A 16,070-nucleotide genomic window follows, 5' to 3' on the forward strand; every position below is an offset into this window, starting at 1 on the left:
TCGCCTCTTCCTCCAACCCCGCCCCGCCCCTTCCTCCAACCCCGCCCCGCCCCTTCCTCCAACCCCACCTCTCGCTGCCCCTCCCCTCATGGCTCCTTCCTCGCGCCCCTTCCCTCCCCGCAAACCAGCGGGCGTGTGCGTCCAGTACCCAGCAGAGACCCCTCCTCCTAGCCCCGCCCACTCTTACAACCCAGTCTTGCTCTCCTCCACGCCCATGACGCCCCGGCCCCGCCCCCCCCTCCGGCCACTCTAGCCTCCGCTCCTCTCGTTGGTTGGCGCGGGGCCGTCGCACACCCGGCGCGGGAGGCGGGGCGGCAGCGAGAGGGCGGCGCGGTGGGCTGATTTCGGCCTCCCGCTCGCCGCTGCGCCGGGGTCGCGCAGCTCAGCGGTCTCTTGAGTGCCTGCGCCGTCGCTCTTTCCGGGCCGGGTTCCGAGGACGGCGCCTCCCCGAGCACAGGGCCCTGCGCCCCTCTCCCCCAGGCCCTGCGCCGACTTGGGTTCCAGGACGCCAGAGCTAACGCCCACCCAGTCCAGGCCCCGCACCGTCTTTTCCCGGCGGATTTAGGTTCTTCTTCCCCAAGGTTGTGTCCAGTGGCCTCAGGGCTCCTGCGAGTTTCGGATGAGCCCATAACAATATTTAGAAACTGGGTTCTGGAACCTGGGAATCCTGGAGAGACACCCTTAGGGCCCCCTGTCGCCGGCTTCTACGTTTTCTCCAAAGTTGAGGATCCCTTACCCGTTCCCTCAAACTCACTACCGCCCGAGGTGTCATGGCCCCCAGGCCAGGGCGCGAGTGGAGCTCCGCCCTGTCCCACCTGGCGCTGGGATCAGTGTCTCTGTATGCAGCCCTGAGCACTGCCCAGGTGAGTACCCTGGGGCCGGGCAGGGGCGTAGCCCACTCCCAAATCCCTAAAGGGTGGTGGGAGGTAAGTGTGGGGGCCTGACTTCTGTGAGACCTTCAGACCCTTCCCTGTTTAAAGGGAGGTCCTGGCCTCTTTTTCCCACATCTCCCTTCCCTGTGTTGACAGGCAAATCGAGGGGCCGCTGCTGGCTTCCTGCTCCAGGCCCTGGCTGCTGCCACCATGCTGGCCCCAGGGCTGGGCACAGATGAAGACTGTCTTGCTGGAGCCTGGGTGGCCACTGTCATTGGCCTGCCCCTCCTGGCCTTCGATTTCCACTGGGTGAATGGGGACTGCTCCTCTGCCAACCTGCTCCTGGGAGGAGGCATGGTGCTGGCAGTGGCTGGTGAGCACCTTGGTGCTGAGGGCCGCTCTGTGGCTGGGCAGGCAGTGGTGCTGGTGGTCGCAGTGACCATCCTCATTGTGGCTGTTTTCACGACCAACACTTATGGAATGTGGGGGGCGGTGATGCTCGGCGCCGCAGGCCTCCTGAGCCGGCTGGAGGAGGACAGACTGCTGCTGCTGCCGAAGGAGGACGTCTGTCGCTGGGCCCTGGCCGGAGGCAGCTGGGCCTACCACCGGGCCCTGCACACACAGCGCCTGCAGTGGGGGTGATGGTTGGGGACAGCAAGGCGAGGCTTCTGCCCTGGCTACCACTTTCCCCTCATGGGCCTGCTCCTAGGGCCTCCTCCTCTAGGGAGAGACTCTCCTTCAACCGAAGCCAGCTTGCTGCAGAGTGACTGGTCAGGGGGCAGAGTCTGGGCACTATCTCCTTCTCTAGCGTAGTGTGAGGACTTGCCTAGACCAAAATGAGGGGGACTGGGTCCCAGGCATGTTTTGGGGCCTGATTCTGGGCAGGCCATAGTTGTGGATCCAGAGAGAGGCTTGGTCTCCAATAAACCTTAGGGATTTAGTAGGAATATGGACTCTGCCTATTCTTGAGTCGGATTGAGAGGTCCTCCAGTGAGCTTCCTAAGGCTCCCAGGGCAGCAACTGGTTTCCCTGAGCAAAGGAAGGCAATGTGCTGGAACCAACACTGGGGGCCTCACTCAACTTGGCCTGCCGGCACCTTTGTCAGGAGGGCCCCTGGACTGAGAAGATACAGGAGCTCTTACTCTCCTGGAACACGGTGGAGTTCTGAATATCCTTGCAAGGTCTGGCTGGTGGCCCTATGGGGCAGTGACCTTAACCGGCCGCCGGCTGGGGTGGGGGCAGGGGAGGGCCGTACCGCAGCTGTTCCCAGAAATGTACATCCCCTCCCAGGGCTGACTCGACCTTTACCCGTTTGCCCACCGGCCTGTGCAAGGCAAGTCCTGATTTCCTAAGACCCTCGCTTTCCTCAGCGGACCCCTCTTCAGCCCCCAACCCCAGGGTTATGAAACGGGATTGGGCAGAGCAGTGGGTTAGATTCCGGGTCCAGAGTCCTCCCTTGGGGAGTCACTGCACTCGCGTCCAGTGGAAGCACATCTCTTCCCGCACAGGAGGGAGAGGTGGCCGGCAGTTTCTCGCTCCGGCCAGCCAGGCCAGAGCCCCGCGCACGCTAGCCTGGGTGTCCGGGGACAAAGGCGCAGGCACATCTGGACGTAGGGGTCCAAGGTTGCCCTCCGTTCCGGGGCACCCAAGGCGTGTGGTCCCGGGCCGGACTGGCGGGAAGCACTGCGCTCAGCCCTGACGCCAGGACTATTCGGGCCCCAACGATCGCCCCTCAGCGGGTCGCCAGGGGCCCCGCCCACCTCATGCAGGGGCGGGCCCTCGCGCGCCCATTGGTTCTGGCCGTCGCGCTGTCTCCCCGAGCGGCCCTCCCATTGGCCTCGCTCGGCTCACGTGACTGAGAGAACAAGGGGGCGTAGGCGGCGGCGGCGGCGGGGGGGGGAGCGCACAGGGAAAACAAAGATGGCGGCCGCGCCGGGGTCGGTGGCCGCGGCGGCTGCGGGGCGACGCGCGGGCCGAACCCACTGAGGCGGCGGCGCAGGGAGCGGGGCTGCGGGGTCGCGGCAGCGGCGGCGAGAAGGCTGAGGGAGGGCGCGGCGCCCCTTACCTCCAGCCGCGGGAGCGCGCCGGCACCCGCCCGCCGGGCCGGCCGGCCGCGATGTCCGGCGCCGAGGAGGCCGGCGGGGGCGGCCCGGCCGCGGGGCCTGCCGGTGCCGTGCCGGCCGGGGTCGGGGCCGGGGCCGGGGTCGGGGCCGGGGCCGGAGCGTCTGCGGGGCCGGCGGCGGCGCTGGGCGAGGCGGCGGGGCCCGGGATCCCAGACGAGGCGGGCCTGGCCGGCGCACGGCAGCTGCAGGAGGTGGCGGGCGACTCCGATGCGCCGCCCAAGAAGCGGTTACGGGCGGCCGAGACGGCCGAGGCGGCGGCGGCGGCGGCGGCGGGCAGCGGGAAGCTGGAGGAGCGGCTCTACTCGGTTCTGTGCTGCACGGTCTGCCTGGACCTGCCCAAGGCCTCCGTGTACCAGGTAGGGCCGCCGGCCAGACCCGGCTTGGCTCCAGCCCCGCCGCGGCCGGCCCCCCGGCACCGCGTCTCCTCGGAGGCCAGGCCCGAGCCCTGGGGCCCAGAGGTGGGACTCTGGCGCCTGTTCGGAAGCTCCTCATTCTCGATCTCTGGGAACTTTCCTGTTTCCTGCTCTGAACCTCCTTTATTTCTCGTTGTGACTGCCCTATTTCCTGATGGGAATCTCTTGTCTCCCACTTGGACTCCCCTTTTCTTTCCAGGTTCCCCTGTTGCCCCTTCCTCAGCACTTCTCAGCCCACCCTCAAGCTGAGCCCAGAGGAAGCTAGCGACAGATGCCCGTGCTCCTCCCCACTTCTGAGCCTGCTCCGCGCAGCCCTGAGCTCCCTGGGCTCCGGGAGTCCCTGGTCTTGGCTCTTCCTCAAGTGTTTCTTCTCAGTTCTTTTGCGGCCACACACCCCCAAACCTGTCCTCATGCTCATCCCGTACCCCTTTACCCTTCGGTGTGGAAGAATCCACTTCCTTTGTCACTTCTTTTTGGAAGAAAGTTGAGAAGGGAGGGGCTCACCTCTTTGCCTTCCGCCACCCCTTCCCCTCATTCCTGGTCCGGATGAACTGCCCACATCAAGCCCCACAGCCTGGGTCTCTTCTCCAGCCCCAGCCCCCGCCCCAGCCCAATGCAGTGCCTTCTGGACATGCTGTGCCTCAGGCTGGGCTCCTACCACATCCCACCTCACCCACACCAGGCCTGGCTTCCTAGGCTACTGGTGCTCCACGAGGTCTGTCCACTTCCCTTCTGTCTGAAGAGCCAGCCTGGTGGCTGGACTCAGAGTCCTTAACTCGCTCAGAGCTGCCAGAGAGGATACTTAGCCCAGGGGGTCTCACTCGTGCACCCTGTAGCAGCAGGGTCACACTCTGCTCCCAGGGTCACTGCGCAGCATTCTGCTTTCTCCATTGTGTCTCTCTCCACGTCAACACCCATCTCTGATCACCCCCACACCCCCAGCCCCTTTGAGGAATGAAACAGGTACCCTGTCACCTTTCTTTGCTTTACAGGAGCTGGACACGGCCGATGGGGCCTTGTCCCCCTGTTGTGCTCAGTGTGAGGGCTGTGGTGCGAGGGCCATTTTTGTAGTAAACGGTGCAGGCTAGTCTGAATTGCCATTTCCCCAGCCTCTGGATCTCCAAATCCTTCCTGCTCTGGCATGAGTTTGCTTTGGAGGATCCTAGCGTGCCTGGGTGATGGAGAGAGAAGAGGCCTTGGTGGGAAAGTGGGTTGAGTTCCTTGGGGAGAGGACACTGGCTTTCAGCCCACCCTCCTGGGCTTTGGGAAGCTCCTGACCAGAGGCCCTAACTCAGGAGTACCACAGGCCTCCTGGCCCAGTGCAAATTGGGGTAGCGCTTCTCATAACCGCCTCAGCCTTGGGGGTGCACCTCAGGACTTGTCCTTTCTCTGCCTTTTTTGCTTGCCCGCGACCTTTTGATCCTCCCCAAAGCACTCTTCCTTCCTTGGGCCTTGAGTGAGAGTCTAGGAAGCCAAGCCAATGGTGGGGGGGGGGGGTCCCAGGGGGATTAGGGGGTTCCTCATCTCTTCTCGTGTGAGTGGGCTGGAGATGGACCTGGCATGAAAACAGGCCACGTGGTGCCAGCTCTGGGTCCACTCAGCACAGAGAGCTGCATTTCTGCCTCTGGCCGGAGCCACTGGTGACCGGGCCTCTGAGCCTGGCTGCTTCAAACCGGCCCGCACCATGCTGGGAGCTGAGCTCTGGGCCGGCAGGAGGCAGGTGGCTGAGCAGCTCTGATGGGGAATGAAGGCTCTGGGCCACCTGGCCTGTGGCCTTCCCCGTGGCCCAGTGGGCTCTGCTCAGTGGCTTCCCTGGGAACGGGCCCGCTGAGTGAGGAGAGCCCACCAATGCTGAGCTGTGGGTTTTGGCACCAGCTCTCTGCCCCACCTTCATTCTTCCCAAGTGCCACCCGGGCCTTGGCAGGGAGTTGATTCCCTCTCACCTCTAGAGGCTGGGAGAAAGCTTTAGAGTGTGTGATCAGTGGGAGAGCCCTTGGCCCTAGAAGGGTTGGCTGGAACCCTGCCACGGGTCAGAACTCACTTTGGCTGCTGGAAGACCTGCCGTATGATGGGGGCCCATGGGGCATGGATGCACAGCCGTGCCCACCCTGGAGCCTGGGGTGTGAGGGGCCCGAGGGAAGGCTTCTTGGTGGCTCCTTGCTGCTTGCAGTGGTCCGCGTTACCCTCTCAGCCACCCTGGATGGGGACATTTATTTGGGTGGGTGGGGGATCGAGGTGGGCCTGGAGGCCCGCCCCATTGCCTGGTTGGCATCAGAGCTGGGTTTACTCCTAGGATGATTTGGTCAAGGACAGGATAGGTTCCACGTGCGCTGCCTTGAAATGAGGACGCAGAGCTCTGCGTGTCCCTGGTTGGGGCCCACTGCTCGCCAATGCTTCTGGGCCTGGGCTCAGCCCCTCCGCTTCTGCTGGCCTTCTTTGGTGAGTCACGTTGACGGGCTGTCTCTGGTGGACCTGCCTCAAGCACGTGGTATGTTTTGCTCCCTGTTCCTATAGGCAATGTTTTGCCTGACCCCACCACGATACGTGGTTCGAGGCCAGCACCGGCAGTGCTATGTATCTGAGGGCTGTTTCAGATGGGACCCAGTTCTGGGGTGAGGAGAAGAGCCAGTGACCATGCTGAGCCCTGCATGCTGTGCCTGGCACTGGGGCAACAGGGGCATCTCCATGGGCCTCTGGATGTGGCTGGGTGCGCAGTAACTCGAGAGCTTGCTCTCCGGCTACCAGCCCCTACTTCCGTGCCTCTGGGGAAGCCTGGGTGGTGGTGAGAGCAGACACGGGCTGCACGGTTAGGCTTGGTCACCTGCTCCCTGATCTGAGCCCCACAGTGTCGGCTCCGCCATGGGTCCAGTACATCACACCACCTGGGTTGGGATTCTTGCTCTGGTGTCAGACGAGGGCACTCATGCAAGTGGTTCTCACTGTGACCTGCATTAGGTCAGGTCAGGGCTACAACTGGTACGGCAGGTGCTGGCTTTGATGTTCTCCGTGGGGGTGTTATGTGTATTCTTGGTGACTGGCCTGACAAGGTGTGCAGCCACCTTCTATGGTCCTGGGTGGGCACGGCAGCAGGCAACCAGGTAGGGGTAGGAGGGCCAGGGATGCAGCAGTGATGTGCACATAGGAGCTCTGTGTTGGAGCCGGCAACGGGCAGCTGTGCTGGCACCTGCTCTGAATGCAGCCCTGTGGCCCCAGGGTGATGTGACCTGGGTTGTCTGCCTTCTTTGGGGGAAACACAGCCTCAGTGGGTGGTGCCTGGATCGTTGCAGCCACAGCCTGATCCCTGACCCCATCTGGGACTCTCCTCCAGCCCTTCACACAAGGTGGACCTGGCCCTGACCCCGCTAATGTCAGCTGAGGCCCTGAGCCGCAGACCAACATCTGGAGGGAGGGGCCCCAGAACTCTCCCACCCCAACTTGGTTCTCAGCCAGGAAAGCTCTTGTGACCCCCGTTCGGGTGGAGGAGCAGTCAGGGGGCCTTTGTCACGGTATGTGGCACCAACTGGTCTTCTGGCCCCTGTGCCCGCTGCTCTTGCCTCAGACCTGAGCCCCGCCCCTTCAGCCCATTGCTCTCATGCCCCTGCTGCCTGGGTGCCCTCTCCCTTCCCTGCCTCTGCCCACTCCTGCTCCTCGTGGGCCCCACTGAGGCAGCACCCCTGCACCGAGGTCGTCTTCTCTCCCTGCTACAGGATGCCTGTCCCATCCCACCTGCCTGGGCACTTGACACCATCTGTCCTGTGGGAGGATTGAGGGTGTCCTGCTGCGCTTCCTGTCCCCGCCAGGACTCAGCTCAGCCCACTTGGCTTGGTTACCTTGTTGGCAGCCATGTGGGTAAAAGGCCCAGGAAGCAGGGGTGGCTCCATCTTTGCCTGCGTCCTGGCCAATGTGGGTACCCGTCTTGGGGAGCTTCCAAGTGTGCCGTCTTGGCATCTGTCGACCTGCTTGGTGCTGCAGACTCTGTTCAAGGTGATGTTTAAGGAATCTCCAATGGGGCTGCCCACCCACATGGCCTGGGATCCTCTTCCCCAGCTCCAAGACTACGGCTGGTTCATGCTTTGAGAAAAAAGCTTTGAAGATGTATCTGTTTAGCTATCCAAGACAAGGGTAGAGGAGAGAGCAAGCTTCTGGTCTCTGACTAGATGAGAGATGGTGCTTTTTGTAGTGGGTGTTTGTCATTTGAGTTACCTTTTGATCCAGGCAGCACTTGGGTTCTGAGCAAGAGCCCGACTGCAGGTTTGACTGGTCCCCACCCAAGTCCCCGAGTCTCGGGGTGGTGTGACATCAGGAACTGCTGGCCCAGAACTTCAAACCCAAAACCTGGTGGAAGGTTGTAGTCCTGGCTTCCCCTGAGACACTTGTGTGTCTCAGACCCTGCATGGTCCCTTCCGGGCCCCTTGATGAAAGAGGTCAAGGAAACCTCAGGCCGAGTGTGCAGGGGTGTGGGGTGCCGTGAGGCCCTGCTGGGCCTGGTGAAGGGGGGCCTCCAGCTGGGCTGAGGGGCACTTTGGGGGTGGGTACTCTCCGCTGTGCTTTGGAGATTGGGCTGCTCACATGAGTCTGGGTGCTGAACCTTCCTTTAGTGGTAAAGAGCGGAGTTTGGGGGCCACCCCAGGGTTTGAGGGGACTGTGGACTCCAGGCCTAAAAGGCCTACTGATTGAGGACTTGGCCCCCAGAAGCTGGGGGGCATTTTCTAAGACCTGCTTTTGTCCCAAGGCCCAGGGGCCAGGGCTCCTCCTCAAGAGTCCGGATGGTTTCTTCAGCTCCCCCAGGGGGAAGCTGGTTCAGATAGAACCAGTTCAGATGCACCCGGCCTGCATGGCCTGGGTGCTCTGGGCAGGCACGGGGAGGGGCTGCTGGGCGACGTCCTGGGGGCAGGGACAAATGCCTACTTTTGGGCCATTGCAAAGGGGCTTGGGCTGGGGCACAACTTGTGGGGTTGGGGAACCCAGCGGTGAGAGAGGGAGAGGGGGTTTTGTTGAAATCACAGGCTTGTGTCTGGAGTCCTTCCTGAGGCTTCCGGGCAGCGGCTGCATGAGGGGCTAGCTGGGTTCTGCTGGGTGATGAGTGTGGTGCCAGGTGTTAGTTCTCTGGCCACTGTGCGTCGCACTTGTGGTCCTATCCTACCTCTTCAGTGCGTAATAAGGCCAGTCCTGTCCTTGTTGCTTTTTTTTTTTTTTTTCCCTGTCTGCGCCGTGCGACGTGCAGAATCTTAGTTCCCCGACCAGGGATCGAACCTGTGCCCCCTGCAGTAGAAGCGCGGAGTCTTAACCACTGGACCGCCAGGGAAGTCCCCTTGTTGACTTTTTTTTTTTTTTTAATTTGGTTGGGCTGGGTCTTAGTTGTGGCAGGTGGGCTCCTTAGTTGTGGTTTGTGGGCTTCTTAGTTGCGGCTCACCAGCATCTTAGTTGAAGCACGTGGGCTCCTTAGTTGCAGCTCGCGGTCTCCTTTGCTGTGGCATGCGAACTCTTAGTTGCAGCATGCATGCGGGATCTAGTTCCCTGACCCAGGCTCCCTGTGTTGGGAGTGCAGAGTCTTATCCGCTGTGCCATCAGGGAAGTACCTCCCCGCCCCCTGTTGTCTTTTGTGCCTGAGAAAATTGAGGCCCAGAGAAGGATGTGACCAGCCTCAGAGCATACTGCTGGTGACCTGTGGGGTCTGGCCAGCATCTGTCCTGGGAGGGCCTGGGAGGCCCTACAAGGTCCTGGGTTGTGGAGCCCCCTCCGTAGCCCTCCCTGTCTCTAGGGTCTTCCTGGCAGGTGGTGGGAAGGCAGCCCATCCTGGGCACTGCAAGAACTGCTCCTTGGAACTGCCCAAGCTCTCTGGGGCTTGGCCCTGACACGTAGCATGGGGCACTCTGACTGCCCTGGCTTGTGCTGTCCGTCAGAGGCTTGGCGTATGGCCAACGCTGTGCTGAGCCCTCTGGGGCCCAGCTTCTGGATGGGCAAATTGGGGCAGGTACAGTCCAGCCCGACCACCACAGAGGCCCTGGGCCAGGCCTGCGTGCAGAGTTGGGTCTTGCTCTGGAGGCCGAGGGGGAGCCTGGCTGGTGGGGAGCGCTCTGGAGCATGGTGACTATCCTGCTGTGGACAGACTGCCTGGGCTGGGTAGGTGCTGGGGCCAAGGCTGGCCACCTGGTGTCCACCCAGAGAGCGTCCCTTGGGTAGCCGGTAAGGGACTAGCCACGTGTGGACGTTGGCTTGTCCCTTGGCAGGCCGGCAGCACTTGGAGCATCTTGCTGGTTAGCCACATTCCGATTGAGAGCTGAGCTGTTAGGGCTGGAGGGGCAGTGCTCCTGCCTCCCCAGAGCTCAACAGAGGGCAGGTGCCCTAGTACCTGAGCCTGTGTTGGGTCTGGAGGCTCCGGGAGGGTGGGGTGGAGACTGGCCCCCAGGTTCTGAGGAGAGGCCTGCCAGGGGGGCGCGCAGGTCACCCCCTCTGCTCCAGAGCAGTGGGCTTTTCAGGGCAGCGCTGGGAGTGACAGTCACACAGTTGGCAGCCTCGGGTCCCTCAGGAAGTCCCAGGACTCCATCCTGAGTCTCTCGCCTGCAGGCCCACAGAGAAGCCAGCTGGGTTTTGCCCAGCAGTGGCTGTTGCTCTCTGCTGAGGCCCTCGGGCCCTGCCTTGGGGCATCTAGAACTAGAGCTGGCCACACAGAGTAGTGTGGGGTCCCAGGCCTTCCTGGCTTCCTCACTGGGGTGCTAGGCAGCGGCTGGGACTTCAGCAAGCCCGGTGCTGCCTGGTCTGGCCTCACTTCCAGGGGCCCTGCAGCTTCTTCCTCCCATGACTGAGTGGTCAGGTCGCCATGTACTACTTCCTCTCTGCCTTCTAGAAGCCACAGCGATCCTCTCCCTGGGGCTGTGGCACGGTGAAGCCAGGCCCTCTTGGGCTCAGGCCCTTGGCGGGGCTTTGAGAACACGTGTGACCTGGGCTCTTGGTCTGGGCTTCCCACAGGGTGTCAGCAGCCTATGGTGCCGTGTCCCCCCACCCTCTCCTCCACTCATCGCGTCTCTGGCTTCTCCACTGACCCCAGGCAGTGGACGGGGCAGACTGCTTTTCCTCCCTGGCCGCTCTCGGGACCAGCCTCGCTCCACAACCCCCAGCCAGGCTGTGTGTCCAGAGCAGGCACTGGCCAGCCCCCGCCAGCCCCCTCCTCGTCTCGCACATCTTAACTTTTGACCTGACTTAGAAATTGAGATTTGAGTGCAGCTGATCTAGGGTGTTTGTGTGGACCTGGATCCTGTGACTGAGGCCTTTGTCCCCACCATCGGTCCTCAGCACACAGGTCCCATCACTCACTGGACCCCAAGCACGACCCGCAGGCACTGAGAGCTCACTCAGCCTCTTGCAGCCCTCAGCTCAGGGTGCATGGACCCCTGTTGTTTACCGAGGACCCCATCGTGTGCAGGCGTGGCTTGGCAGTGGCCCTGTGAGTCCCTCTACCACACTGGATCCCAGTCGCAAAAGGGTCCTGGGCCCCAAGGAAGCCTGTGGAAGCACTGCCTGCCCACTTGCCCTCAGCCACTGGGTGTCTCCCAATGGAGATAGGTGCCCTTGGGGGAGGGCCCACACTCCCACCAGTGTTCCCCGGGCTCCAAGACTCCCGTGTCTGCCCTGGAGGACACAGCTTGTCTGCTCTTGCACCTCTGGTTCCCGTGTGGGCCTCTCCTCCCCCAACCCCGTGAGTCCCTGCAGGCCCAGGCCCATAGCCTGCCGTGTGTCTCAAGGGCACCAAGTGGGTGCTCAGGAGGTGTGTGGAGCCAGTGAGGGAGCCGAGATAGCTGAGCTGGCAGCCCACTGTCCACACGCCAGGACCCCCGGCAGGGAGGGGCAGGTCGCCGACGGCATCGTCTGCACCTTGGATCCGCAGGCTCAGCCAGGGAGGGGCCTGGCTCCTAGGCCCAAAGCCAGCAACGCTCCTGCAGGCGCACACTGCCCACGTGCCCTGTCCTGGGCCAAGTGGGCCTCCCCGCCTGCCGTGGCTCTGTGCCACCGGCCCTTGGGAAGGTCCCCTCCAGGTAGCCAGCCCCACTGGGCGGGTGGCAGCTGCCTCCTCACCTGTGCAGGCCCAGGAGGCTGGAGTGGCGGGGCCAGGCTGAGGGTGCAGCTGCCGAGAGTCCGCGTTCCGTGGGCATCCCTGAATCAGGCCCCGTGGTGGACTTTGGGGGCAGTCTCCAGCCCCTGGATGGGAAAAGCCCCCGTGTGGTCCACCCAGTGCCCACCGGCAGGCCACCAGTGAAGAGCCCGAACCTCTGCTGCCAATGAGGGCCACCTCGAGACCCGCCCTCTCCATGGGGACCCTGCTGGCCACGTGCACCGGGAGGACAGCCTGGCCCTCCCTCGGGAGTGGGAGTGGCAGCCTGTGCTTGTCGGGCAGCAGCCCGCCCGCGGCCCCTGCACCGCAGCCCCTGGGAGGGGCCGGCAATGGGGCGGGCGCGCATCTGCGCGGTCCCACAGGTCCGTGAGCTTCATCTCCCTTTCCTTCTCCGCAGTGTACTAATGGTCACTTGATGTGCGCTGGCTGTTTTATCCACCTACTAGCAGATGCCCGGCTGAAGGAGGAGCAAGCCACGTGCCCCAACTGTCGTTGCGAGATCAGTAAGAGCCTCTGCTGCCGCAACCTGGCCGTGGAGAAGGCTGTGAGCGAGCTGCCCTCTGAGTGTGGCTTCTGCCTGTGCCAGTTCCCCCGCTCCCTCCTGGAGAGGCACCAGAAAGAGGAGTGCCAGGACAGGTAAGCACCTGGGCTGGCTGGCCTGCCTGCGGGGGGCTTGGCTCCACACACGACGCCCGGTGGCGACCTCACAGGGCCGGGTTAGTGCAAAGCTGCTCAGGGCCCAGGCCGTGGAGGGGGTGGGCGGGAGGCTCCACAGACTGGGGGGCTTAGATCTGCAACTGGAAGCGTCTGAACGTTACCCTGGCCCTCCAGGGTTCCTTGTGGCTGTGTGGTGGCTTCTTTCTTAGAGACTGTCCGTGGTGTCCCTGGGCCAGGAAAGTGTGGCCAGCACGGGCTCTGGGAGCACAGCGTGATGGTGGCACTGGCACCCCAGTCCCCCCCTCCAGGGGCCAGGCTGCCGAGCCTCCCCTGGAGGGAAGCCACGCGGGGCCCAGGACCGTTGTGGGTGTAGGGGGCACGTGCACGCACAGCTCACACATGCCCTGCTTCTTCTCAGGCTCTCACGCACTCTGACCCCTTTCTGAGGGCCGGCACGCGGGGCATATGTCCTTCAAGGAGGGGTTTGTGTGAGCGGGGCTGCTTGGAGGCCGCTGGCACAGCCACCTTCCACGAGGCGCGAGTGTGACTGCAGTGCTCGCCTCCTCCCCAGGGTGACACAGTGCAAGTACAAGCGTATCGGCTGCCCATGGCACGGCCCTTACCACGAGCTGACAGTGCACGAGGCCGCATGCGCCCACCCAACCAAGACGGGCAATGAGCTGATGGAGATCCTGGACGAGATGGACCAGAGCCACCGCAAGGAGATGCAGCTCTACAACAGCATCTTCAGCCTGCTCAGCTTCGAGAAGATCGGCTACACAGGTGAGGCGCCCTGCTGCCCAGTGCATGCCACACAGGCTGGGGGTGGGGCCGGCGGCCGGGAGCCGGGGGAGCCATGGGATCTGGGCAGTGGCACAGGCTGCACCAGATGGCCAGGCTCTGGACAAGCTCCTGGTGAACGGGAGGACATCTAAGGAGAAGAGGGGCTGGAGGCTGAGCTGGGGAGGGGCCGGGCAGGACCCTGGGGGCACCTGCATGGCTCTCACAGAGGCCCTTCCCACCTGTCCTCCCCACCCCAGCCCTGCTACCCCAGCAAAGTGGTGTCCTCACCATGTGGGGGCTGCACAACCTTGGGACAGTTGGGGTCTAACTGGAAGGTGGGTGTGTTTTGCGGGGGGGGTCTGGGAGCTGAGGGCCTGCCCTGCAGAGCCAGGGGCAAGAAGAGCACTCGTGATGTCAGGTCCTACCTGCAGGCGGTTACTGCAGTGGCCACTGGCTTCCTGAGGCCAGCGAGAAGATGGTCAGGGCCAGGGCTCCAGAACAAGCTGAGGGTGCCTGACTCAAACTGCAGAGCTGGGAGTGGACGCCCAGGGATGGGCAGGCTGGACTGCGCTCAGGCCCACTGGATCTCTTGGGCTCTCCTGGCCACCGCCACTGCCTTTGGACACTCTGGAGAGCAGAAGTCAGGCCAGAGCCTGGTCTAGACACACAGAATAGCAAGAAGCCCCTGCTGTCGCTGGAGCCGCTGGCGGTACTCTGGCCCTATACTGCCCGGCCCACGCCAGGCGGCCGGCTCAGAGCACCAAGGGCAGTCACAGGCAGCCAGTCAGACCGTGCTGCCTGGACTGGACCTGGCTAGGTGTAGGCCTGTGGAGGCCCAGAAGGCCGAGGGCCGGGGTCTCAGCAGAAGAAGACCACGGCCGCTGGTTAGTCGTAGCCGCAGCTGCCCTGGTGGGCACTGTGTCACAAACAGTCCAGGCCAGGCCTGGAGAGTCTGGGTGGACCGAGGCGTCGTGACTGCAGCCATGGCCGGGCAGGGAGGATTGGCCACCTCTGTGGAGGGACTCGCCAGCCGTGGGCCACGGGCTCTGCTGAGAGAACTGTGTGATGGCAGTCGCCCACTGACCGATGGGCCCTTCGGCCGGCCGGCAGAGCCCAGCACCAGCCACGCGATGGCACTCTGCCTCAAGGCCTGACACAGCAGCCCGGCTGCCGGCTTTTCTGGCAGCTCTGTATCGGAACCAATAAAGTACACTTGTTCACAGAACTGCATCCTGTCTGTGTGTCTGCTTACCCCGGCCCCCTGGGCGGGGCCTCTCCCTCTGCTGGGCCCCGGGGAAGGGTGAGGAGGGAGGCCTCACCTGACCTGGGGGTCAGGCGGGGCTGGCCGTTCACCTCTCACAGCCTCTGGACTCCCTGCCGCTAACGCGTGTCACTTCTGTTCGTAGTTGTTTCCCCAAAGCTTGCGTGCGCCTCCGTTTGCCATAATTGCGTTTGATTTGCCTTGTGACAAGTAGAGCCCGCTGTGTCCTGGTAAGTTGCCTTCCTCCCTGGCCGAGCCCGTGTCCTCGGCCGGCTGGGAAGGCGCTGCCCCTGGCCCTGCTTGCTCTGACCGCCGGCTCCCCGGCCTGTCTGTCTCCACAGAGGTCCAGTTCCGGCCGTACCGCACGGACGACTTCATCACGCGCCTGTACTATGAGACGCCGCGGTTCACGGTGCTGAACCAGACGTGGGTCCTGAAGGCGCGCGTGAACGACTCAGAGCGCAACCCCAACCTGTCGTGCAAGCGCACGCTGTCCTTCCAGCTCCTCCTCAAGAGCAAGGTAACGGCACCCCTGGAGTGCTCTTTCCTGCTGCTCAAGGGCCCGTACGACGACGTGAAGATCAGCCCTGTCATCTACCACTTCGTCTTCACCAACGAGAGCAACGAGACGGACTACGTGCCGCTGCCCATTGTCGACTCCGTGGAGTGCAACAAGCTGCTGGCCGCCAAGAACATCAACCTGCGGCTCTTCCTGTTCCAGATTCAGAAGTAGGCAGCCCCGTGGTGCTGCCCACACCTGCCCGGCAGCGGCTTCACGGCGCCATCGCCCATCTCAGCCAAGAAGGAGGAGGAACAGAAGCGAACACTGGGACGTCTGCATGCGTGTGCGAAGGTGGGAGCGCCCCCCTCGCCCTCTGCCCCACCTCCCCTGTCCTGGGCGCTGGAGGCCGGGCCACCGCAGAGGAGACGCTCGCTGCTCGGGGACCCAAGGGGCGCGGCGCAGCACGGCAGCCTGGCCCCGGCCCCTACCGTGCAGCGGGCCACATGCCTGCTCTGGGCCACACACGGGGCTGCGCATGGCCCCTGGGCCAGGCTCGGGGGCGCTGACCTCAGACGGCATATTTGATTGCAATTAAAAAGGCACCCTTGTTTCCTACTTTCTGTTTTGTTCGAGGGGAAGGCGTGGCTGTAATTGGACAGAATGGGGTCTTCAGTTTGGCCAAGGGTCAGAGCCCGCCCATCCCTGTGACTGCACCTTCACGTGCCCCGCCCCAGGAGAGACTTGGAGTCGCTGCCCCCTCTGTCACAGGCCTGGGCAGGGGAACGGGCGGGGGCGGGGCTCTCACTAGCTCCAGCACATCCCACCCCCCAGCCGCTCCAGGGAGGCAGGACTTGGCCACCAGGGCTCAGCAGGCTTTTCGGAATGCAGGGTGATTTTCTGTCTCTTCCCAGGGAAAAAATTAAACCCTTCACAGGCTCTTCTACAAGTTATGCAAATTTAGCAAGAGAGAATCTATCTTCTGTATTCAGCCCTAAGGACTCAGTGTCCCCAGGCTGTGAGGAGAGTTCTGGGGTCTGCCGGCGGTGAGCAGTCCTGGCTGTGTGAGGGTCTGAGTGGTCCAGCTGCCCCCGTGCTGCTCTCAGGGACCAGCTGCTGGGCCTGCATCCAGGGCTCTCTGCATGGAGGTCAGCGCTGGGCAGTGTGGTTTCTCACCCGAGGGAGATGGGCCCCCTGAGGTCCTGCAGTCCTGCCCCAGAGCTGCGGTGAGCAGGCCCAAGTGCAGGCCTCACAGGTGGAAGGAGCCCTGCCTGGGTATGCCGGGACCCTTGTTCGAGGGGAAGGCGTGGCTGTAATTGGACAGAATGGGGTCTTCAGTTTGGCCAAGGGTC

The 16,070-nt window shown here is 63.3% G+C and overlaps 2 protein-coding genes across 2 annotated transcripts; both read left to right on the forward strand.

Annotated features, from left to right (window-relative positions):
- Positions 1–293: 293 nt before the first annotated feature.
- Positions 294–1,811, forward strand: TMEM276 (transmembrane protein 276). The gene is made up of 2 exons (XM_024117534.3): positions 294–863; positions 1,029–1,811. Exons 1-2 carry the CDS (start codon positions 771–773, stop codon positions 1,512–1,514), a joined length of 579 nt encoding a protein of 192 aa, XP_023973302.1. The 5' UTR covers positions 294–770; the 3' UTR covers positions 1,515–1,811.
- Positions 1,812–2,988: 1,177 nt separating this feature from the next.
- Positions 2,989–15,624, forward strand: ZFTRAF1 (zinc finger TRAF-type containing 1). Its single transcript, XM_024117525.3, has 4 exons — positions 2,989–3,351; positions 11,916–12,154; positions 12,747–12,958; positions 14,561–15,624. Exons 1-4 carry the CDS (start codon positions 2,989–2,991, stop codon positions 14,950–14,952), a joined length of 1,206 nt encoding a protein of 401 aa, XP_023973293.1. The 3' UTR covers positions 14,953–15,624.
- Positions 15,625–16,070: the final 446 nt, after the last annotated feature.

Source organism: Physeter macrocephalus, chromosome 15, assembly GCF_002837175.3.
Source record: "Physeter macrocephalus isolate SW-GA chromosome 15, ASM283717v5, whole genome shotgun sequence".
NCBI classification, from domain to species: Eukaryota; Metazoa; Chordata; class Mammalia; order Artiodactyla; family Physeteridae; genus Physeter; species Physeter macrocephalus.

Bases quoted from the DNA above. Each gene is read 5' to 3' on its own strand.
- ZFTRAF1 (XM_024117525.3), top strand. From the start codon at position 2,989: ATGTCCGGCGCCGAGGAGGCCGGCGGGGGCGGCCCGGCCGCGGGGCCT. The intron at 3,352-11,915 runs GTAGGGCCGCCG...CCTTCTCCGCAG, and splicing joins CCAAGGCCTCCGTGTACCAG to TGTACTAATGGTCACTTGAT. The intron at 12,155-12,746 runs GTAAGCACCTGG...CCTCCTCCCCAG, and splicing joins AAAGAGGAGTGCCAGGACAG to GGTGACACAGTGCAAGTACA.
- TMEM276 (XM_024117534.3), top strand. From the start codon at position 771: ATGGCCCCCAGGCCAGGGCGCGAGTGGAGCTCCGCCCTGTCCCACCTG. The intron at 864-1,028 runs GTGAGTACCCTG...CTGTGTTGACAG, and splicing joins CAGCCCTGAGCACTGCCCAG to GCAAATCGAGGGGCCGCTGC.